The sequence below is a fragment of the Ursus arctos genome, unplaced genomic scaffold (assembly GCF_023065955.2).
Source record: "Ursus arctos isolate Adak ecotype North America unplaced genomic scaffold, UrsArc2.0 scaffold_25, whole genome shotgun sequence".
Taxonomy (NCBI): Eukaryota; Metazoa; Chordata; class Mammalia; order Carnivora; family Ursidae; genus Ursus; species Ursus arctos.
In genome coordinates this window covers 34769339-34794581 of record NW_026622930.1, presented here as the reverse complement: position 1 = coordinate 34794581, position 25243 = coordinate 34769339, and the positions used below count along the sequence as shown (strand labels likewise).

The 25243-nt window shown below is 45.5% G+C and overlaps 1 protein-coding gene across 2 annotated transcripts in view; it reads left to right on the top strand.

The window, feature by feature from the left end:
- The first annotated feature begins 258 nt into the window (after positions 1-258).
- Positions 259-25243, top strand: part of PLEKHG3 (pleckstrin homology and RhoGEF domain containing G3) — a 102045-nt gene continuing 77060 nt past the window's right edge. For both annotated transcript variants that reach the window (XM_057318473.1, XM_057318472.1), the window contains exons 1-2: positions 259-359; positions 628-683. In XM_057318473.1, coding sequence (XP_057174456.1) covers positions 636-683 — 48 coding nt within the window. In that variant the 5' untranslated portion in view covers positions 259-359; positions 628-635. The remainder of the gene's footprint in view (positions 360-627; positions 684-25243) is intronic.

Below are 25243 nucleotides of genomic sequence, written 5' to 3'. Positions count from 1 at the left end.
AAAAGAAGGCTTTATTTGGAATGATTCGCCAACATATTATAAATCAAGAGACCTACAACACAGACTTAAAGGAGCTACAGAAACTTACAAAGCCTAGGAACTATAAAAATAAACTATTTCCAGTGTTCCCATAGCAAGGCATGTAAACTCCACTCCAGGGAAAAGAACTAATGAAATCAACTCACTTGTCAAGAGCTTACAAATCTAGCTAATATAATGCACAGCTATTTTCTTCTTTAAAAATTGAATCAAGGAAACACATGAACAAGATTAAGAAGTAAAAAAAAAAAAAATCAGAACAACCGGCAATGAGAAGCAGCAGCTGTGACTCTCCCCGCCTGGAGTCCCAGACCCTAAAGGTAACTAATTTACCCGTTCTGTTCTTACTGCTTCTCAGAGCTACGCCTTCTCTCTAAAAACCTACACTTGACTTCTGTTGTTCTGATGTGATAGCAAGGATTTAGATTATTGTCCCCGCCTCTGCGACACCTACCTCCAATGTATTTATAGGTAAACCACTATTTCCCCTCTGTTGCCTTGATTAACATTGCATCTTTGAAAAAGACAGACTTAAACCTCTTTCTCTTGCTCAATCAACTTTTGACAATCTGTTTTCCTGCTTTACAGATGAGGAAATGGGAGGCTTAGAAAGATCATCGCTTGCCCAAGGCCACACACAGTCGGTAAGTGGATCTGGTGACAAGCCCCGTTCAGCCCCCAAGCCGGGCTGGGACTGCTGTGGTCCCAGAAACCCTGTGCCTGGCACCTATCACAGAAGTGGGATCACCTGCTATTTTTATACCTGTTACTCTGTCTTCCCAAGGATTCCGCTCTGCTAGCTAGTAAAAATACCGTGCCGGCCAGTGGAGGGGGGAGTGTTTACAGAGTAGATTGCAGGGTACTGTGGCTCGGTCCTGGAGTTCGGGGGCCCCCTCTGTGCTCCCTCATTCTCTTGCTGCAGGGAAGCAGGATGAGAAGTGGGGTATTTTACAGCTGTAGGGATGGTTAGGTAGAAGGCAGCTCAGAGGTTCCCTGTTCAGCACTGTACATATTCAAGAGTGGCAGAAGAGAGCAGAGGTGTTGTGGTGACTAGCTACTTGGTGTCCATCCCAAGTCTGGCAACATGTGGGTGGTCTCACTGGGGATCTCCCCCCTCTGTGGAGCTGTGGAACCCCTGGATTTGTTTTCGTTGCTCCTTGATGGTTTAAATCCCAAATCAGACCAGAGCACACCTGATAATAGTTGTTTTTCAAGCTGTTTTCAGTTCGTCTACTACTTTATCAGAACAAAGAGGCCCATGTCAGCATCTCTGCAAGAGGATGCTGGTAAAAACCTAACAACTGGCTCTCTTGCGAGGGGGCGGTGGTGCTGATATGAAGCATTTGCTGGTTTGCATGATGTAAATCCTCCCACCATAGTCAAGTTTAAGCACCCAGCATGACTTCACTGAACAAGGATTTGGCAAGACATGCCCAGCAGCAGCTCATGATAAAGTGTTTCCACCATACAGAGGCAATAGATATGAACCGCCTCAAAAGCACAGAGAATAGTGAACTAGAGTGACATAATTAGGAAATGACGATTTTTGAGTGCAGGTGTACGTTGGAGAGACACTGAAATAAAGTGAGTATCGCAAGATAGTCAAATGAATTTTTTGGTTTTCCAGTGCATGTAAAAGCTGTGTTTACACTATGCTGTAGTCTATTAAGTGTACAACACCATCGTGTGTTTTAAAAAACCCCAAGGTAAATACCTTAATTTAAAAAAGACTTTATTGCTAAAAAATGCTAATCCTCTTCTGAGCTTCTGTGAGTCCTACTGATCACAGGTCACCATAACCAAGATCATAATAATGAAAAACCTCGAAATATGGCAAGAATTACTAAACGGTGACACAGAGGCATGACGTGAGCAAATGCTGCTAGAAATATGTTGCTGATAGACTTGCTCAATGCAGGCTTTGCCACCAACCTGCAACTTGTAAAAAGCGTAATGTACTTGCAAAGCTCGGTCAAATGAGGCATGCCTGTATTTATCACTTTTTGGAAAAAATGTATAATTTAGTTCAGTGTAAGTTTTTGTAACTTAATTTTTAATAATGACTGTATTTAACAACTGGCTCCTAAAATTCCTGAAAATTCAACAGCCAGCTCTGGTGAGTTTGCACCGACACTTCCGGCATGCCCCTGCTCCTGGGTGACTTGGGAAGCTGCTGGCTGGGCCAAACCAAGGAGCGAGGAGGTTGGGATCTAGTATAAGACTGGACTATTGTATAAGTGACCAGCCCAGAAACCATAAAATATCCAGGAGGTTGGACTCTGGTGGCACTGAGACAGAGGAACAGGGGAGACCAAAATGTCTGTGAGACTGAGTGGAGCTGGGCTGCAGTCTTCCTCAGTATGCTCAGATATGCAGAAAAGGGCAACATTCTTTGTGACCATTCTTAACTTCCTCTATGGCCTCTGTTTCCTTTGGGGGACAGAGATTTCCATTTGTCTATGAGAGGGAATTCAAGAGACCCCATTTTCTTTTAGCTTAGAATAATCTCTCCAGGGTCTCTCAGCCCCTCTTTTTTTCTTTTCTTTTCTTTCTTTCTTTCTCTCTCTCTTTTTTTTTTAAAGATTTTTTATTATTTGAGAGAGAACAAGCGGGAGGGGCAGAAGGAGAGGGAGAGAGAGTTCTAAGCCAACTCTGCCAGCTGAGCGCAGAGCCTAATGTAGGGATCGGTCTCACAACCCAGAGATCATGACCTGAGCTGAAACCAAGAGTCAGATGCTCAACCGACTGAGCCACCCAGGCGCCCCTCTCAGCCCCTCTTGAATGCAGATCTAGTCTTCCCAATTTCTCCCCATGTACCTTGCGCCTTTAGCAAAGATGGTGTATTAATTTGCTAGCACTGCTGTTACAAAGTACCACAGCCTGGGTGGCTGAAACAACAGAAATCGATTGTCTCATAGTTCTGGAGGCTGGAAGTCCAAGGTCAAGGTGCCTGTAGGGTTAGTTCTATCTCCCACTTTCCCATTTCATATAAGGATACAAGTCATGGACTAGGGGCTCATCCTATCCAGTATGACCTCATCTTAACTAATTACATCTGCAACAATCCAATTTCCAATTAAGGCCACATTCTGAGGTACTAGGGGTGTGATACTGTGATTTATAGTAAGAAGTATATATTTGGCCTTTGTCCTGTTTCTGGCACAGAGCTCCTAAAACTCTGGGAATTTCCCAAGTGATGAGAGCAATAAAGGTGTCCTCTGTTGTGTTAATGAGGTTAAGTTTTGGACCACACCTAATGATGGGGGCTGGTTGCCTATGGAGCCAACCATGTGATTAGAGGGCTGGAACTTACAGTCCCCCCCCCCCCCCCCCCGCCCTGGTGAGCGGAGAGGGGCTGGAGGTTGAGTCAGTTGCTAATGGCCAATGACTTAATCCATGGTGCCTATGTAATGAAGCCTCCATAAAACCCCAAAAGGATGGGGTTCAGAGAGCTTTCAGGCTGGGGAGACTCAAAGACAGTAGCGTGCTCAGAAGGGGCATGGAAGGTCCATGCTCTTTGCTCGTATGTAACCCTATGCAAGTTTTCCATAAAAAAACTGTTTCCCTGAGTTCTGTGAGCTGCTCTAGCAAATTAACTGAATCCAAAGAGGGGGTCACTGGACCATCCAGTCAGAACACAGGTGATGCCCTGAGCCTGCAATTGGCATTTGAAGTATGGGAGGGAAGGCAGTGTTGTAGGACTGAGGCCTTACCCTGTGGAACCTGACGCTACCTCTGGGTAGATAATGTCAGAATTGACTTCAAATGTTGGCCGCCCAGCTGGTGTTGAATTGTTCGGTGTGTATGAGAAACCCCTCTCCCCACATTGGGTGAAGAAATCTTAATTGTAATTTTGTTCCTGTTTATTTTTAATTTTGCTTCACTGGAAAGGAAGGATAATGCTCAGTTTTAAATGTTAAAAGTGTACAAGTTGCTTTGTTGCAATAAAACTAAATGTGTATACACACACACACACAGAAATCTTATTAAAGGGTTAGGAATTCAACAGATGAATTTGGCAGAGGACCCAATTTAAGCCATAACAAATGGTATTTGGCCGTAGGAGCATCTGAGCGGGAATGGATACGCAGGCTTCCTCCTGAGGGTGGGGACGGGTCGGGGACTGTTCCTCCACGTTCTTCTTGGTCTTCACTGTAGAGCAGCTGGTTTGATCTGGTTTTTGAATCCTCAGTGCCTGCCCAATGCTCACTCAGGTAAAGCTGGTCTCACCTGGCTTTCTTGGCTCCTTCATCAGTAGTCCTTCTGGTCATTTGGTTCTTAGAGATGGTAGCCTCTCATTATCCCTCAACTTTCTGTAATCTACTGGTTCAAAGCACCTACTCAGGCCCCTTGGGAGAATGGGGCCCTTGGCTGCTGTTGCACTCCCACTGGAGAGTTCAGGGCTCTGTGAGACCCCCTTGCAGCCCACCTGTCTCTTCACCATCTTCAGCCTGGGTGGCCCATGTTGGATATGGGCCTTCCCTCCTACGGTGCCCACTGCTCTGGGAGTCTCCTGGGCTGACCCAACAGGGTTTCAAGCCCAAATGGGGACTGGGACTTGTCCCCCACCTCTAACACACATACTATTTGCCTCTCCTCCTCTTCTCTCCTCTCTTTCTCACACTAGAGGTGTGATCTACTTTTGCCCTAGGTGAGTGGATATTTAAGTTAGCTCTCCCTACGGCTTGTAGTAAAAGTCAACATATAGAACTCTAAGCAATAATTTTTTGGGGTATGTACATATTTGATATATATGTATGTCATATATATGTTTAGAATTTTATATATTTAATACTGTACTAATGTATTATGTGCTTTATAAAACATATAACCCCAAATAGGCATTTTTAAAGGATAAGATAAAAATGAAAATAGGAGTGCTAATAGTTTTTTCCTGCACCCAGTGTGTTGTCTTGTCACACCCCACTTCGGAGGCCGCTGTTCACTACTGTTGTCTTGCAAGGGATTAAAAAAAAAAAAAAAAAAAAAGAATTTGGCAGCCAGAGCTGAGCAATGACCTGGTTGTTCTCTTTGGCATCTCCCTTTCCCTGAAGCATGGAAACCTGTTGATTAAATGGGTGGAGAACCACAGAGCACCATGATTTAATCGGAAAGAGAACACACCAGTTTAATATATATTCAGAGGTATCATCCCCATTACATGGGAACCATGCCATGGGCTGGCCCTGATCACCAAGGCGGGAGAGCAAAACAGGCTGCCTTTGTGGGGCATACAACATGCCCTTTGTCATCACGTGAAGATGGATGGGTTAATGCTCGTTGTGCCTGCCCTCTCTGAAGCTACAGGATAGCTGGGGTGTCCACCAGCACGAGGAGTGTGTGGGCACCCAAACCTGAGTGTGTGTTTGTCATGGGGGCGGGAGCCAGCAGGACGTGGGTGTGGAGCAAGGCGAGGAATGCTAAGTTCTATGTGCTGGGAATTTAGAAGGACATAGAATAGGAATCAGGGCTTAGCTGTGATGACCGTGTGTTGCAGAGGCTAACCAGACCTCTCCTTTTTGAATAGTGTATTGCATTATGTAGTAGTCGCCAAGAATGAATACCAGTCCTGATCTAGCTAGTGAAATAGAAAATCCTTCTCACTATAGCATCTGAGAACCCAGGAGGTCGGGGGAAAGTTTACAGGTTTCCCTTGCTATCTGAAAGTAGGCAGTTCTTTGAAACATTTTGTAAGCAGAAATGGCCCAGAGTGAGGAAGGAATAACCATGGATTTATATGGCAAAAGTTCTGAGCGTTCCCAGACCCCAAAAATCACCTCTCCTAGGCTTTTCTGATACCTTAGGACCCATCTTGCTAACGGATGCACAGATTAAACCGCGACAAAGCCCAGATGCTCACACAAATACGGTTCAAAGCTTTGGTGGTCTGGTGCTGAGATGCTGAGCATGATGGGGCCTCTTGCTGCAAACAAATGTGAACGTTATTTTTGCTTTTTGTAGTAAAAGCAAAAATGGTCTTCAGATTTCTTTCAGTTAGCGAAAACAGGTACTAACGCCAGTCTTTTTATAAAAGCGAAGTAGCAGAACACGGATTTTCAAAAGCAGGGAATGCCTGTCTGAGAATTCTGTTCTTTTCATTTTAATAAAGACCTGCCACAAATATTATGGGGACTTTTGGAGATTTCCAGTAGCTGGTCACATCCCCATGATTTGTGATGTTAGTTTACTCTGGCAGACCTGCACTGTGGTCAAGGAGAAAGGGCCCAGAATTCTGGTTTGAATCCTGGCTAGTGCTTGTAAGTTTGGGAATCTTGGGCAAGTGAACATTGTGAAGCCTCAGTTTCCTGTTGGTAAAATGGTCTAATACTAAACAAAATGATGTATACAAAGTGTCTGTTGCACCACACGGCACACGGGGGGCATTTAACGATCCTGATAAAAGTTAGTTGCTAATAGGTAAAGGCTAGACTTATTAAAGTCCTCCCCCCCAAATTTCCTAGCACCTCCTGCCTACCTCAGGCCTGTCCCTCCAACCAAAACTCTGAGATGTTAAAAGTGGCCCATTTTAAAAACAAAATTTCTAGAAATGTTTAGCTTTCCTTTCTTTCTTTTTTTAATATGCATATTTTTAATTTTAAATACAAGCGAACCCCCAGCGTGGCGCTTGAACTCATGACCCCAAGATCAAGAGTCGCAAGCCCTACCAACTGAGCCAGCCAGGCGCCCCACCCAGTGGGTAGCTTTCTAATTAACTTTTATATTAATACAGTTTGTACATGTAAAAATGTTTTACATTATCATTAGGAAAATCACCAGAGAGTTTCTTTTTTTTTTTTTAACTAATTAATTAATTTCTTTGAGAGAGAGAGAGAGACAGAGACAGAGGATGAGCAGGGGAAAGGAGGCAGAGGGAGAAGCAGGCTCCCCGGTGAGCACTGAGCCCCCCTCCCCACACACACACCTTGTTTACATTTTCAGTAGGAAGCTCTGGAAAACCTGACCATTCTCAAAATCAAAAGAAGTATATTTTCAATACTACGACTTCAGGCTGTGTGACAGATGGTAGAAGGAAATATTTAGATGAAGCCTGTTGGGGGGGGGGGGGAGAGGAAATACTTCCCACTGTTGAACTTGCAGGAGCTGCCCGCTGGGCATGCGGCGCAAACCCGGCAACCCCCCCCCCCCCCCCCCCCCCGGGCAGCCCTGGAATGTCTTCCTCACCCAAACAGCCGCCGCCGTTGGTGACTCCACCGTTGGTGACTCCTTCGGGCCCCAGGGTTGTCCTCAGACCGGCTCCGTCACAGCATCCCCTTGGAAGCACGCGCAGTCCTCCCGGGACGTGGATGCGGGGCTGCCTCACTGGTTTCGCGGAGCAGGTCATTACGGAAGTGGGGCGGCGCACTGGTGACGGGATGGAGGGACAGGTGGGTGACGCGAGGATTGGAAATAATTGGAAACAGCCCCACGGGTGATTCTGGAAGGACGGATCCCTGGGGAGCATCATAGTGAGGGCCTTGAGCAGCCAAAGACAGCTGGTGACATGAGAAAGGAAGGCAGGTGCTCTTACTTCTACCGTTTTCACAAAAGCCTACCCTGCTTATTTTTACTATAATGCTTCAGACATAAACTGTAAAAAAAAAAAAAAAAATCAATTAAAAAAAAAAAAAGAAAGCTTGACTCAGCTAGGTGGAATGGTCTTTCTGCTCCCACAAATTTGTCTTCGAGTCCCTTCCCAGGCTCTCAGCGCAGACCCTGGTGGGCTCCGCCAGTGTGGAAAACACTGCCACCTGCTGGGCCTTTTGAGAGTGTCAGCCGACCCTGTCCATCAAAACTAGTCCCAAACTTCCCCAGGGCCCTGGGTGTCAGCCCCTGCTCCACCTTCCTGGTTCTCCGGAAAAACAAAACATAACAAACATGCACACCGGGACTTGTGACCAGAATGTGCCCAGGAGAGCTACAGTTGACACAGTGGAGGAGAAAGTCTACAAGGATTTTGGGGGGGGGGGGCGGGGGACCTTGGAGGCCACTTTCTCTTTGGCACTACTATCACCCTGTTTCTGGCCTTTGGGTTTTAATTTAAGCCACTGATTGAGGTTCAGATGTGATTTAACAGCACATGGGGAGAAACACCTTAGAAATTTATTGAAGCAAAACAGAACAAAAAGTGGAAAGGCTGTCTAAGGGAAAAGCAGAGGGTGGGTGTGGAGCCGGGGCTGTGAGAGCTGCTGAGAGCTTCTGTTAGGAAACCCTTAGCCAAACATCTGCTAAGGAGTGCATAAGAGAAGAGCAGAGGAGGGGAGACAGAGGGACGGGGAGAGAAAGTGGGAATAAAGTTCCTTGGAGCTGGGAAATGACCTTATGAACTGTCCTTCCTTCCACAAATGCTTTCTCTGTGCTAGACATGGGGTGAAAGGGGAGGCAGAGGCAGGTGCCACCCTCTGGAAGGGAAACTCAGGGCCAGTGACTGCTCCTTGGAGGCTCAAAGCCTTGCAGGATTGAACCTGAGCCCAGACCTTGATAGGCGTCATCCCACATCCTCCTGGCACATGTGACAATGGGCAGCAGCCCGTTCATATTCAGGTTTCTCCTTTGTTCACAGCAGTGCAGTTTCGGAGCATCCCAGCTTCAGAATCCTTTAACCTAAACATGTCAGATGTGCAGTCGAGAACAAACGAAATCATGTCTGTGTAAAATATAAAACAAGAGCATATCTGATCACCACAAACACAGTTAACTGTGTCTTATATTCATTGTGGACAGACTAAAGACCCCCCTCAGATTCAACCAATCAGGACTCCTCTCTGCCCAGCACCAGCCCTCAGTGTTCAGTGACTGAATCGTGGGCTTAGCCACTGCCATTTTATAACAAATTAGATTAATTGAGAAAGCAAATCATTTGTGTCTGGTAACAGCAATTACACAAAACATGAGATTACAGCATTATGAGAGTGAAAATATTGAGTCAGGTCCTTCAAAGATAAAGTGACTTGCTGATGTGTGACTTTAGCCTTGGGTACTTATAATAAAAATGAGGGGTGGGGTGGGTCGTATTGTCTGCAAGTTCATTAGGAGATATGTGGTTTATTTCTATGCCAATCGAAAACCATAGAAACAGGGGTTCCTGGGTGGCTTAGTCGGTTGAGTGTTTGCCGTTGGCTCAGATCATGATCCCAGATCCCTGGGGTCAAGTCCCGTGTCGGCTCCCCACTGAGTGGGGACCTTGCTTCTCCCTCTCCCTCTGCTTCTCCTTCTGCCTCTCCCCTTTGTTTGTTCTCTCTTTCAAATAAATAAATAAATAAATAAAATCTTAAACAAAATAAAACCATAGAAACATAAGCATAGTTTGGATGATCTTTACGTCCACTGTGGAACAGGATTCCACCATGCAATTTCAAGGTGATATTTTGCATGTGTTTTGTGATCACTTTGAGGCCATGTGATTATCCAAAGTAACAGAGTGTAACTATCGATGCAGTCTTTTTTTCCAACTAGAGCATTCTGAATGACTCCTCAAGTTATATTAGCTAAACACTATCTTAAGATGGAGAACTTCAGAGTTCCTTGCAGCATACTGAAGTGACAGGGTAAGTCCATGAATGTTAAAATCTCAATGTAGTGTATGGAAGAATCCGCTGTGTTCCCTAAAACTTCTTTCCTTTTCATCCCGAGCACTCCCTTGGTTTTCAGTGTGGCCATATGACTGAGTTCTGACCAATAAACTGTAAGTGAGAGAGGCCAAAATAGATAAGAAATGGGTCAATATCGCTGAATAGAGAGCCAGTATACAAAAGTCAGTTGTATTTCTTTACACTAGCAACAAACAATTTGAAAGTGAAATTTCAAAAAAGCAGTTCCATTATCAATAATACCAAAAAAAATCACTTGAGAAGAAATGTAACAAAAGATGTGCAAGACCTGTGTACAGAAAACTACAAAGCATTACCAAAAGAGATTAAAGAGGGGAGAAAAAAAGGGTTATATACCATGTTCACGGATTGAAAAAATTTTGTGCAGCTGTTAAGTCTCCCCAATGTTATCTGTAGATCCAATTCAATCCCAAGGAAATCCCCACAGACTTAACTGCGTGCGTGTAAAAAGTAACAAGCAAATTCTGAAATGTCAAGTGCCACAACAGCAAAGACAATCTTGGGTAAGAACAAAGTTAGAGGACTCAAATTACTGAATTTTAAGCTACCCTAATCAAAACTATGCAGTATCAGTGGAAAGATAGAAAATTGACCAAAAGAATAAATAAAGTCCCCAAATTGACCCCCACATATATAACCACCTGATTTGCAACAAAGTTACGTTGCCATACAGCAGGGGAAGGATGGTCTTTTCGGTAAATGCTGCTGATTCAAGGGATATTCAAATGGGAAAACATCATACCAAACACGAAAGTAAATTACGACTAAATTATGGACCTAAATGTGAAAGGTAAAAGAGAAAAGCTTCCAAAAGATAACAAAGGGAACATAGAAGAACGTGTTCATGACCTTGGGATAGGCAAAGATTTCTTTAACTGGACACAAAAAGTACTACCCCTAAAAGAAAAGATCGATACTCCATATCTCATTAAGATTGAAAACTTCTGTTTATAAAAAAAACAAACACAAGGAAGCAACACTGCAAGCCACAGAGTGTGAGAATATAATTGCAATTCATAAAGTGACAAAAAATTCATATCCTGAATAAGAAAAAGACAGACTACACAAAAGAAAAATAGGCCAAAGACTTGAATGGAAAATTTGCGAAAGAGAAGACTGAAGTGGCCAATGAGCCTTTTAAAAGGTGCTCAAATTACATTAGTCATTAGAAAAATGCACATTAAAACCACAGTGAGAAAAATCAACTAACCCAGCAATCAATCCATGAGGAGATACCACTGCACTCACACCAGAATGGCTAAATGAGAAAGATGACAATACCAAATGTTTGCAGGGACATGGAGCCATTGGACGTCTCATGCAATGCTGGCAAACATGTACCTTTGCGTAACCGCTTTGGAAAAGTATTTGGCAACATCCACTGAAGTTTTATGTATGCCTGTTCCCTGACCCAGCATTTCTGCCTCTAGGTGCATACCCTACAGAAACGTATAGATATGTGCACCTAAAGATACATTCACGACAGCTTTGTTGATAATAGTCCCAAACTGAAAACAGTGCAAATGCCCATTAGCAGTAGAGTGGACAAATTGTGGTGTAATCACGTAATAGAGTATTACACAGCAACAAAAGAGAATGAACTATTGTTCCAAGGCACAATAGGGAGGAATCTCACAGACACGCTATTGTACAGCTGAAGTGGGTGTACCTTGCCTGTGCTCTCTTTCCTCATCTGCCAACGAAATAACAAGGACTCCAAGGATCTCAAAGAGGGTGGAGCTGCAAAATAGAGCTTAGGGAACCCTGATTGATCATGTGAAGGCTTAGCTGGCCAGGAATATGCACTTTGTATAATGTTTTGTGGTAAGTGAGAATTTGGGGTGAATCTGTTTCAGCAGCCAGCATTACTTATCCTCAGTGGGACATAGTGCAATTCGGAATTAAATGGTAGCAGGTGATACCACCAGCATGTGCTGGAGAAGCTCACAGGATAGAGAGGTCACCAGGAGCTGGGGTTGTCAGCAAAGACCTCTTCCCCTTTACAAATGGAGGGCGGGGATTAGCTAAGTCGGGGGAGAAATCCTTCCAGGTAGGGGCAGAGGCTTGGGGGCTGATGCTGATGGAGGGTGGGCGGAGAGCATCCCGATCCTGCAGGTGGAAGCTGGTTAGAGGCAGCTTTTGCAGGTGCCCGTGTCATCCACTGAAGGATCTTGGAAGAGAAGGGTCAACGGCTAGTCTTTCCTCAGTCTGAGGCCCACAGTTTGAAATGACATATTTAGCCTACACGTTCAGGGCAGTTCCCAGTGAGATGTACGTAATGCCTTTCCTCTGACAACATGCTCCATTGTCTTCTGTCTGTTTCATAATCATCTACTTTTAAGAGAATTTATGGAGCCTGATGAATAGCTTAACATTTCTTTCTTTGAACTCCCAGATGTTCCAACCCGATTCCAACTTCCAGTCAGCGTTCCCAGCCCTTCACCAGAGCTGTCCGTAACGTTCTAATACTCCCTGGGACATTCCTATTTCCTGCTGAGAAATAAGAAAACAACAATGCTTCCCAAAGGCTGGTAGGCCTCAGCCTCGAGGCCTGGAATCTCCATTTTAGGAAAAGTGTTTCCAAGGGTGTCAAGCTCGGAAAGGAAATGGGCCTGTGAGCCTCCTGGGAAAGAATATGAGAACCCACCATCAGGATTTCACTGCATTCCTCAGCAGCACGGGGCTGCCTAGGAAGTTCATTTTGATTAAAAAAAATATATCAAAATGAAAGTGTGTGTGTGAGTGGGTGTGTGAAACAGATCTGAGAAACGGACAGGCAAGAGTAAAGGAACTGAGTATAAGGAGAGAAGTCAAAGGCAAATAGTTTTCTTTCTTTGCAAAAAGACCTCTTCTTGTGTTCCCTGTCTCGCTGGCTGTCTCTGTCTCTGTCGAATAAATAAATAAAATCTTTAAAACAAAACAAAACAAAACAAAAAACCTCTTCAGTGCGTTTGATTTTTTTTTATTATGGAAATATTCAAACATACACAAAAATAGAGAAATAGTGTATTGAACCACTATGTTCCTGTCACTTGACTTCAAAAATATCAACACTTTGTCAGTTTTTTTCACCTTTTTGCTCTTCTCCTTTTTTTTTTGCACTGCAGCTGGAATCGGCAAACTATGACCCCATGGGCCAAATCCGACTTGTCTCCTGTTTTTGAAAATAAAGTTTTATTGGAACACAGCCTTACCTATTCACGTGTACAATACCTATGCCTGTTTTCCCATCACAGTAAGGCTGAATAGTTGTGACTGACATCATGTGGCCTAGGAAGCCTAAAATATTACTATCTAGGCTTTTACAGAAGAAATTTGCCAGTCCCCACACTTGAGTCTTTTAAAGCAAATACTAGACATCATATCATTTCATCTGTAAATGCTTCAATATGAATGTCTAAAAATAAGAGCTTTATTAAAGCCATATTAATAATAGAATTATTGTATCTAAAAAAAACCCTAATAACTCAATTGCATCTAATACCTGATTTATGTTTAAAATTCCTTCATTATCTTGAAAATGTTTTTACAATTGGCTTTTTCAAATCATGATCTAAACAAGGTTCACACATTGTACTTGGTTAATATGTCTCCTAAGTGTCTCTTAATTCATTTTCATTTCTCCCTTACCACCCCTCACCCCACCTTCTTTTAATGACATTTATTTGTTGAAGAAACCAGGTCATTTGTCTTATGGAATCCACACATTCTGGATGTGGCTGGTGGCATCCTTGCTGTATCATTGAATAGGATCAGAGTGCATTTCTGTGTCTGTGTCTGGGCTATGCGAGGTGACGCGGGGAACTTCCCATTGCCTTTGCACAGGTGGTATGCAGAGAGTTGTGGAATGAGAAATCAGTGTAATTGGTCTGGTTCTACCCCTCTGGGATGTAGAGGAGAGGGTCAATTATAGTTACATTTAAGGCTCTTGTAACATAGGCCAGACCCAAGAAGAAATCAAATGTTCCTTAACTCAGCTATGTTGGAGCTTAGGTTGCAAAAGTGGTAAGAATAAAATCTTCACATGAGGAACATCAATAGAGTAATAGAAGTAAGATGCACAATGCTGCCTAGAGCAATACAACATTTATAAAAATTAAAAGTACAAAACAAAACAACCCTACGTGCTTGACAAGGACCCAGGCCTCTTCCAGCACCCACAGCGAGCCCTAGAGTGGATGCCTAAGGGAAGGAGGCAGGACTGGGAGGGACCACTGATGAGGAAGAGGAGAGAGCAAGCGAGAGAGGAGTGGGTAGTATACTGACCCTTGATGGCGAGTTGCCCTGAACTGTAGAACGATTAATTCAACTCTGCACCAAACCAATAAACCAACCCTAAGGGATTCTTTTCCTCACAGGAGATTAGACTGTATGGTTGCCAAGGAAAGCCAATGCTCATTTTGGAGTGACTTGGCTGTGTTTTTTGGAAAAGTGGTGAGTGAGCTGTCACACCTCGGGCTGGTGAGGAGACTGAACTGAAGTGGCATCCCCCACTGCGGGGCCACCCTGTCCCTCTAGGGTCATAAGGGCTCAGGAGATGGCAAGGTCCCAGAAGAGAGCTTCTGCAGTGGCAGGGTGAAGCCCTGGACCAGAGGACACAGAAAAGACAGCTGCCTGTAAAGAGGGGAATTTGGACTACAGCGAAAGAAGTTTAGAGAAAATAACCCTACAGGACGACCTTTTTTGAAGGCCTAGGTCTCTGGTATGGGTTGAATTGTGTGCCTCCCCCTAAAAAAGAGATACATGGAGACCTAACCCCCAGGACCTCAGAATTATTTGGAGATAGGAACTTTACGAGGATCATCAAGTTAATACCAGGTCATTAGTAGAGCCCTAATGCAGTATGATTGGTATCCTTATGAAATGGAGAGATTTGAGACATGAGCACAAGGAGAACATGAGGAGAAATTGGAGTCACGCTGCCAGAAGCCAAGCATCTAGGACAGAGGCCTGGAACAGATCTTTCCCTAGAGCTTTCAAGGGAGCAAAGCCCTGCTGACACCCTGATTTTGGACTTCTAGCCTCCAGAACTGGGACACAATACATTTCTGTTGTTCTAAGCCACCCAGTTTGTGGTACTTTTGTTATCACAGTTCTAGGAATTCAATACAGCAACACTTTTCCTTTGTGTTGTTTGAGGGCGTGACAGCATGGTATAATTAGAACCTTTGCCCATCCCATGGTTTCCTGCTCTTTGAAGAATCACCTGACCCATCCACAGAGGACCCATGCACCTCCTTGGCAGTCTGAGGAAGTTGGGCAAGGGGGTTTGTGGGCAGAGAACACTGTCAGGCACTCTGCCAGGACACTGGTGAAATGCTACATCCTATGAGGATGGGTCAGTTTCTAGACCAATCATCAAGGGTTATGGCAGTGGCAAGAAGGACCCATAGGGCTGTCAGCAGAGGAGATTCCTCTGGTCACAAAAAGAGCAATTGTCTGATTACTCACCTCGAAGTTACACAGGATCATGAGGTAGGAAGGAGGGAGGCTGCCATACTTGAATTATGTAAAGGTATTAACACCTGGACCCCAGCGTCTTGCCCTAAAATTCTCACAGCTGGACTTACAAAGCTGGAGAATAGCCAGGAGGTTATAAATCTGTGCATGTTTTTTTTTTTTAATTTGGTTATGTGGGAATGACTTTTGGCAAGTATGGACAGACATCAGGATGCAGGGAAGGGCAACTCAAAGGGCAACATTCAGGGACGTTTAGAAGGCATTTAATAAAGAGGGTGCAAAAGTCATGACCTCTCACCCTTGAACTAGAGTCTAAGGAAGGAGCCCATGGAATGAATCAAAGAAAGTGGTATGGATGGACCCCTCTCTGGAGACAGTAAGCTCCTCAGTTAGGGACCATGACCTTGAATGGCTGGGATCACTGGGTCTACTGCTAGAGGTCAGACTAGGATGTGTAGGCAGATCTGGAAACTGAAGGACAGCGAGAAGTTGTTGTTTTAATCTGCCACCATCCCTTCTCCTCCCTCCCCACTGCTTTGAGGGTAAGAGCATGCCACCTTCCTTTTGGGGAGCTCCATGTGATCCTGGTGGGGCTGTCTAGCACAGTCCCCTGCCTTCTCCTCTCTGTAGCCCAAGAGGTGGGCATGAGACCCAAGCCGAGCCAATCAGAGCCATTCCCTGGGAGTTATGTCTTCTAAAGCAGGAAATTCTTTTCTTCTTTTGTGTTGCCAAACTGGCATGATGTGAGCCTAGAGCCTCCTGCAGCCATGTTGAGCCTGGCCTAGCAACAAAGGCTGGGACACCACAGGGTAGCAAGAATCCTGATAACATACAGGTCACTCAGTTCTGTCCCTGCCCAACATATGGAACCATGTCTGAGACCTAAGGAAAGAGAGGGCTGTGAGTAAAAACAAATTATTTCCATAAACTCTCTATAAAACTGTAGGGTAAGGGCAGTGCATTGGAGAGGAGAGAAGCATCTTTCGGCCACATGATCACAGAGCAGCTCCTCACTTTGGTCCAGCGAATTGCTCAGAAGCAATACTTGGAAGGTAGCGGCAATGTCTGGTGGGAGACTTTGGTGCTTGGCCAGGGGCATTGGCCCCTGGTGGCAACATGTTGCTGGCAGGAAACAATAGTATCTCAGAAACCATTAACGACGACCATGAGCACAGGGACACTGTACTCAGGGAGTTTCATAAACACACATGAGACATATGCCTCTTCTCCCAATTCACAAGCATACTTGTCATTCTCCTAGGGAAGTAGAGGGAATGGTTTATGTACGGAGGATCTCAGGTCTGGGGCTTGCTTCAGCAGAAGAGGTGAGAGCGGTCAGATCCAAGTATTACTCTTGCTGTGGCCTCTTTTGTGTTTATGGGTTGAGGTGGCTGGGAACCTCAGGTAGCTTTGGGTACCTCAGTAAAGGTGGGCCACTTCACAGCCAGTGGTTAGCCGCACAGTAACTTACCCCAAAACCTAGAGATTTAAAAATAACAGTCATTGGGGCGCCTGGGTGGCACAGCGGTTAAGCGTCTGCCTTCGGCTCAGGGCGTGATCCTGGAGTCCTGGGATCGAGCCCCACATCAGGCTCCTCTGCTGTGAGCCTGCTTCTTCCTCTCCCACTCCCCCTGCTTGTGTTCCCTCTCTCACTGACTGTCTCTATCTCTGTCAAATAAATAAATAAAATCTTAAAAAAAATAAAAATAAATAAAAATAACAGTCACTGTTTATTATCTCACACAGGTCAGGTATTTCGGAGTGGCTTAGTTGAGTGGTTCTGGCTTGGGATCTCTCGTGAGGTTGCAACAAGCTGTTGGCCAGGGCTGTAGGATCCACTTCTAAGAAAGCTCACTCACGTGGCTGGCAGAGTATATTGGCTGTTGGGGGGGGGGCGGTCATCTTGGTTCTCCCACATGGACTTGACCACAGGACTGCTTAAGGATCCTCACAACATGGCAGGTGACTTCCCTGAGAGCAAGTAATCCATCCAGTAGAATGAGGTGGAGGCTGCAGTGTCTTTTAGGATATAGCCTCAGCTGTTCCACCCTTTCCTTTCTGCAGTATCCTGTTGTTATACAGTTTGTCCCTATTCAGTGTAGGAGGGGACCACACAAGGGCATGGATTCCAGCAGGCAAGACTCACTGGTCCTTCTTGGAAGCTGACTGCCACAGCCAGTCTCAGCATGGAACCATATTCAAAAGAAGCACCAGGTTCACATCCAAAAGCACTGAAGTCTTTACCGAAGTCTTTAGAAGAGGCTAGGTAGAAGGAATTACATTGCAGAGTGCCCAGCAGAGGTTCTAAATTCCTCTTCATGTGTCTGTGTCCCTAAAGTCACACTCATCACAACAGCTACTCTCCAAAATCTCCTTTTTTCCAACTGACTCAAATCTTTATATCTCTCCTGTCCCCCCCACATCACTTCAGTTGTGTAGATCAAGCCAACCTCTCTCAATTCTCAACTCTCCCCTCTACCTAGAAGCTCAGAAACCAGGTGGGCAGTCATAGACACTCTTGAGTAGGTAGTGGAAGAGGGAAGGCTGGGAAGAATGACTGTCAACATTTTGTGTCTATATCACATTTATGTCCTAAGTGCCTAACATAGTGCCTGCAACATGGTAGGTGCTCAGTAAATGTTGGTGAGTTAGTAGATGGCGGCATTTAGCAAATTCTAAATGAAACTGCTGGTATTCAGTGGTAATATTCTAGCAGCAAGTTCCTATATAGAACACATAAGTGATATGGTACTATCTTGTTTAAAAATGTTCATGAGGACACCTGGGTGGCTCAGTCGGTTAAGTGTCTGCCTTCAGCTCAGGTCATGATCCCAGGGTCCTGGGATCGAGTCGCGCGTCAGGCTCCTTGCTCATCAGGGATCCTGCTTCTCCCTCTGCCTGCCGCTCCCCCTGCTTGTGCTTGCTCGCTCTCTCTGACAAATAAATAAATGCAATCTTTAAAAAAAAAAATGTTCACGATAGGGGCACCTGGCTGGCTCAATTGGGGGAGCGTGCAACTCTTGCTCTTGGGGTTGTAAGTTTGAGCCCCACGTTGGGTGTAGAGTTTACTTAAAAATAAAATCTTTTTAAAAATGTTCGTGATAAGAACATGTGATGTTGCTTTTCCGTGTGTGTATTTTTTGAGTGCTCTTCTGAATAACCCTCTGGAAAGCAGGATCTGTGTTTTATTTGTTATGTCCCCAAAACCTGACGAAGCCTGGCTTGTGTAGGCAAGAGTTTTGTCAATAATTTATTAAAGTGCCAGACATTTCTCCAAGGCCAATTTATGTATGAACTCACTTTTTATAGTGACCTAATGAGGTAGGTTATATTACTATCATCCCCATTTTTCAGATGAGAAAAGGAGACATAAGGAGAGTAGGTGGCTTGCAGGATGGCACAAAACAAGAGCTAGAATTTGGAGCAGGACAGTCTCGAGCTAGAGTCTGCGACCACCCTCTCCTCTCTGCCGCATCTACAGGGTTTGAGGAATTGCATTAAGCTGAACGAGGAGATCTGTTAGACCTCTTCCGGGGAAAGCCTGTAAATTTGTGTAAGACACATAGAGAAAAACACTGAGGAAGTCCTGAAACCACCAGTGTGCTTTAAGGTGACCCATGGAGGGAAGAGAGGAAGTTGCAATGTTTCTGAGGTCATTGTTTTAGTGAAAGATGAAATATGTCCAAAAAATCAATAAACACACAAAGGATTGTTTAGGGCAGTGAAAGTACTCTGTGTGATACTCTAATGATGGATACGTGTCATTATACATTTGTCTAAACCCATCGAATGGACAGCACCAAGACTGAGCCCTAATGTAAACTATGGGCTTTGGGTGATTATGATGTGTCAGTGTAGATTGGTCACTTGTAGCAAGTGTGTTGCCCTGGTGGGGGAAGTTGATGATGGGGGATGCCCTGCCTGAGTGTGTGTATGTGGGGCAGGGGGGTAACTGGAAATTTCTATGCCTTCCTCTTCATTTTGCCGTGAACCCAAAGCTGTTCTAAAAGAAAAAGTTTTTAAAAATTACCAGCAGGAAAAAAAAAATCAATAAACACAAATAAAGCCAAGCAGCTGTGTTCGTGTTAGCATCGAAGTGGGTACCCAGCTGGAGCAAGAGCTTAGGGTCTGTCCAGCTCCACCCCCGCTCCCCACCCGCCATGACCCAGTGCTAGGTGAGTGTTTGGCTGATGTTGGCTCCATCACAAGGGAGAGCTCGGGTCCTCACAAAGCTCTGGCGTGTTGGATTCGTGTTTGGTCTCATCTGGATATTAGCGTTTTAGTGAAATTTTTGAAATCACCATGGAAACCAGGAAGCAACACTCTTATTGAGGAACCAGCTAATGGAAAGTTTTATAAAATAAGTAACATAGCTTATGTTTCAGCAGTGGGATTTGTGGCGTCTCTCCCATGGTACACAGTTAATGTGCACCTTGCTTAGGACCACATAATAGTAATTTTAGCCCTCAGAATTTTGAAACTGCATAATTTTTGGAGAAGTTTAAAAAGAATGAGAACATCATAATTTCCCATATAAGTCAAGAATTTGCAGAACAGAAGCAAAGGAAAACGGGGTTATGGAAATGAGGAACACCAGGGAGGATCTAGGCTGGCATCGGGACACAGGGCTTTGAATTTCAGTTCTGCTATTTGCACACTTTGCCTTTTCCCTGGGGCACTTAACTGTTCTGCGTCTTACTTTCCTCATCTGGAAGTTGAGAGGGTTGCCCTCGATGGTCCTTAAGGACCCACCCAGGCCTAGGTCTGAATCCAGGAGAAACGTGGTGTGGTTCAGGTTATGGTGCCAAGTTCCACATGGTTCATGTGCACAGTGAGGCCCTGCGAAGTGTGCTGTTTGGAGAGGCAGCTCTGCCGATGCGGGGCAGCCGGATCGTCTCCCACAGAATGTGGCAGCACGTCCCAGGAGCGGAGAAGACATGAGCGCGTGTCTGTGTGTCTGGGGGGCAGATCTGCCCTGTCCAGGCACTAACCAGTCTTCCCTTTTTAAAAATTTTATTTATTTATTTATTTATTTATTTATTTATTTATTTATTTATTTATTTATTTGAGAGAAAGAGCAGGAGTACCGAGGAGGAGCAGAGGGAGAAGGAGAGGGAGAAGCAGACTCCCCGCTGAACAGGGAGCCTGACGCGGGACTCAATGCCAGGACCCTGGGATCATGACCTGAGCCAAAGGCAGACGCTTAACTGACTGAGCCACCCAGGCTTCCCAAACCAGTGTTTCCTTTGCCCCATTTCTTTGAACTCTTTCTCCCCCTTTATTATGTGTGTTTTTCTAAACATCTCAAATCCTTTTATGGATCAGAGTGAGGGTATAAACATACTCATTTAAAAAAATTCTCAAGGGTGCCTGGGTGGCTCAGTCAGTTGAGTGGCTGCCTTCAGCTCAGGTCATGATCTCAGGGTCCTGAGATCAAGTCCCGCATTGGGCTCCTTGCTCAGCAGGGAGTTTGCTTCTCCCTCTGCCTGCTGCTCCTCCTGCTTGTGCTCTCTCTCTGGCAAATAAATAAATAAATAAAATATTTTTAAAAAATTCTCAGGGGGGACCTGGATAGCTCAGTCGGTTAAGTGTCTGCCTTGGGCTCAGGGCATGATCCTGGAGTGCCAGGATTGAGCCCCAAATCAGGCTCCCTGCTCAACAGGGAGTCTGCTTCTCCCTCTATTCCTTCCTCCTCTTGTGTTCTCTCTCTCTCCCCCTCTCTCTCAAATAAATAAGTAAAAATCTTAAAAAAATAAAATTTTAAAAATCCTCAAAATTGAGCAGCTTCACCCTACCATAGAACTACCCTGTGACCCAGCGATGCCACTTCAGGATATATCCCAAAGAACTGAAGGCAGAGGCTCAAACAGATAACCTGCACAGCTATGTTCATAGCGGTTTTATTCACAGTAGCCAAAAGGTGCAAACAACTCAAGTGATGGCCATCAACAGATGAATGGATAAGCCAAGGATAGATACTGGAATAGTATTCAGCCACAAGGCAAAAATGAAATTTTGATATATGCTAACACTTGGACAGACCTTGAAAATATGATGCCCAAGAAAATAAGCCAGACACGGAAGGGCAGATGGTGTCCGATTCCACTTATGTGAGTATAGGCCAGTTCATAGAGACAAAAAGTAGAAGAGAGGTTTCTGGGGGCTGATGGGGCAAGAGAAGGGAGAGTCATTGTTCAGCAGGAACAGGGTTTCTGTTGGGGTTGATGATGTTGTGGGTACAGAGTGGCGCTGGCTACCCAGCACTGGGGATGGATTTAGTGCCCGTGGACTGTACATTCGTAAGTGGTTAGGATGATCGGTACTGTGTTATGTATATATTACCACCACAACTTTTTTTTTTTACTTAATTTTTTTTTAAAGTAAGCTCCACACCCAACATGGGGCTTAAACTCATGACCCTGAGAACAAGAGTCACGTGCTCTACTGACGGAGCCAGCTAGGCACCCCAACAAAAACATTTTTTAGGGGCGCCTGTGTGGTTCAGTCGGTTCAGCATCTGACTCTTGATTTCAGCTCAGGTCGTGATCTCAGGGTTGTGAGATTGAGCCCCACAGGGGGCTCCCTGCTCGGCGGGAAGTCTGCTTGTCACTCTCCCTGTGCCCCTCTCCCCAACTCGGGTGTGCACTCGCACACTTTCTTTCTCTCTCTCTCAAATCAGCCAATCAATCTTCTGCAAAAAAGCAAAGCTTTTTAAAAGAGTGAGTTGCTTTTTGTGCTTCTGTTAAAAACTTAATTTTTTGTATCTCCGTAAAGTGAGACAATGAAAAGAAGTAGCTCCTTGATTATGAAATCTGACTGGAAATCATAATGCCCGAGAGGTGGGCACGGGCGTTCGGGTGGGTTTTGGGACGATGTGAGGAGGACATGGATTTTATAGGAAGAGGCAGAGAAAGTCAGAAAGGCCAAGAGAAAGCCGAGGAGCTAGTTCGGGGAGCAGCTTTTCAGTCAGCAGGTCTCCAGACTCCTCAGATTATACAACACGCGGTTTGCTCCTGACTCAGCAGCTGTGGCTGAGTAGGAATCTGTCTCTCATCCTTCCCCCAGAGAAGTCTGGTCAGTATTCTTCCAGAGTTTTTCTGCTCCTGCCATCCATGATAGGTTTTCATATACGCATATTTCTTCCCCAGATAATAGACTCTGAAGAGAATTGGGAGTGATTTCGTGTCTCTGCATATCACCACCATGGCTTACGTCACCTCTGTGACTTGATTTCCCCATCTGTAACACCCACTCACTATTACCTTTGAATAGCAGTGACCCCTTCAATGTGCCCAGTGCGCGACCGCTTACAGAACACTCTGGTGGGCTGTGGCCCCTGAAGGTCAGCTCTGTGGGGGCTCCTGTGTCCTCTGCTGAATTCCTAGCCCGGGAAGAGCAGTGCTACACATCTGACACACCATCAGTACTGCCCGAATCCATGACGAGGGGGCGTCTTATGGAGTCCTCGGGGCAATGCTGGGGGTTACTTTTCCCCCTCATTTCACGGACGAGAAACCTGAGTCTCAGCAGGACTGGGGAATTTCCCAAAGAGCTGGGATTATTAGCACAGGCAATTTGGCTACAAGTCTACAGACGAAGAGAGACATCAAAATAAGCTTATTTTTTAAATTTCTTTTCCATTGTTTTGTTTCGATTCAAGGGGGGTTTTATTTCAGATGTAGAGGTCATAAGTTTTATATCTTTAGGCTTGGTTTATTTTGGTTTTAAGCTTGCTTTTTAAACACCTGTGTAGTCACATGAAGCAAATACTTTGAACCTTTGTGATGATGATGTTCTGAACTGTCGTTCCTCTGTCCTTCTCATTTTTCTTGCCTTGTGTTTTCTTCCCTGTCCTAAAGCAGCTTCGTGTTTTCTTTCCCTGGCATCCAGCTCTTTGGTCTTCCAGCTATTTGAGAATGCCCCTGTGGGGTCTTCCCCCCCCCCCAAATGGCTGGGAGAGAACTCCTTCCTACCACTCCAGTTCTTTCCCTAGGACGAGTCCTGACAAATACAGCCTGTTCTGTCCTAACACCTTCCAGCAATATTGTTGTTCCCCTTCTAGACTGGTCTAGCCTCTGCCCGGCTGGCCTCCCCCTCAAAATGGGATTTGTTGAGCTGGGTGGGGGCAGGCTGAGGGGGATTCTAGGCTCTTACAGTCTTTCTTCTCAGTATATGACTCCAAAGTCCTTGGTTAAAAGTCCCTCTGTGTTTATCAGGAATGGGACAAATTGATGTCGGGTGCCTCCTAATACAATACCCTGAAAAGAACACAGCACCACTCCTGTGGTATTCCTGCCCCAAATATATAAGCCACGAGGAAGCATCAGACAAACTCAACCAGGGACGGTGGGGGGATGGCATAGTGTGACCAGCCTGTGCTCTTCAAAGCTGTCAAGGTCATGAAAAACGAGGCATGTCTGCAGAACTGTTCTAGGTTGGAATAGACTAAAGGGACATGAGAACTGAATGCAACTGCGATCCCAGTTTGGATGCTGGACCTGTAAGTGACGTAATTAGCACAACCAGCAAAGTCTGAATGGGAGCCGTGGCTCCCACGGCCTTACTGAATCAGGGTCAATTTCCTGGTTGTCACGGTTGTCCAGTGGTTAAGGAGGAGCTTGTCTCGTACTTGGGGAGTACACAGTCAGGGGTTGAGTGGGGAACAGTCTCTCTGCCTTTGAATGCAGGGTAACAGCACAGTGGGTCAGAGCACAGGCTTTGAAATGCAGCATATCTGACCCGCAGGCCAAGTCTGTGTCCTCATCTGTACAGTGGAGCAAACAACTGTACCTACTTCAGAGGATATTTTAAGAATTTGATAAGATCGTGTTTGTGAAGAGGTTCCCCTGCTGCCTGGCACCCGCAGGCCCTCCATACACTCTGGCTATCTTTACTGCTTGCACGCCTCGCAAGGGGGTGGACAAGCCCTCCATACGCTCTGGCTATCTTTACTGCTCGCACGCCTCGCAAGTGCGTGGACAGTTTCCCTTGTACTCAGCACTGGCTTTCCAGCTTTGGGGCTGGGACCCTCCCTGGCTCCCTCCTGCTGCTCTGCTTTGAGAACGTGTCACCATCATCACGGGCATTGTTGTCTTTGGGACCAGCCGCTGGTCAGGATTATTTTCTTTGGCCCGGATTCAGATTCCCAAGTTAAGCGTTGCCGTCTGAAGGAAAGCTTGGGCACGGAGCCCTTGCTTCCCCATCTGGGCTTCCTGTTCTTGCGGCGGCCGGCGGGGGCTAGCTTCTATCTCTTCCTGAACAGCCTGGAGCTTGATTGAATTTCCTCTGGGTCTCCAGAGTGCATGACTCTGGATCCCAAGGTGATCCATCTAAATGCCCGGGCTTTCGGAAGATCGGGAAAGCAGCTAGTTAACTCCTGGCCAGCAGCTTCTTCCTCAAAGCTGGCCATCGGTTTCCCTTGAATGTGGGCAGGGCCAGATTGAAGGTGCATATGGGAGGCCAGACCCCTGATGGTCTGGGTGGGAACTCACTGATACAGGAAGTAGCATCTTTCCACGCCAGGTATTAGAGGGTGTGGTTTGGGCCTTACTCTGCCTTATCACCTAAAGCACCTGGTCAGGAAGTCACCAAGGGGCAGGTGCGTCCCTAGACTAGGGAGGGTGTGCTCAGTTTCCACAGGTTTGATAGCAAAGGCTTTATTACAATTTTAATCTTCACTCTTTAGGGACCCTTTCTTTTCTTTTTCTTTCATTTTCTTTTTTAGAGAGAGAGTGGAGAGAGGGGCAGAGGGAGAGGGAGAGAGAATCTTAAGCTGGCACCACACTCAGTGCGGAGCCAACACGGGGCTTGATCGCATGACCCTGAGATCATAATCTGAGTGGAAATTAAGAGTCCGACCATTGAGCCACCCAGGCTCTATCTTTCATGTCAAATCATTTAGATAAAAAACTTTTGAACTGAGTCTTAAAGCAAAATTATTTAATCATTTATTATCTCAGGATTTCTACTGATTAGTAATTCAGACCAAACACAGTGAGGATGGCCGTACTCTGCTCTGGGATGTCTGGGGCTTCGGACTGTGGTTGTTGATGAAGGCTGGGGGCTGCATTCCTTCAGAGGCTCCATTACCCGCATGTCTGGTTATTGAGGCTTCTCCACGTTGCCTGGGCTTCCTC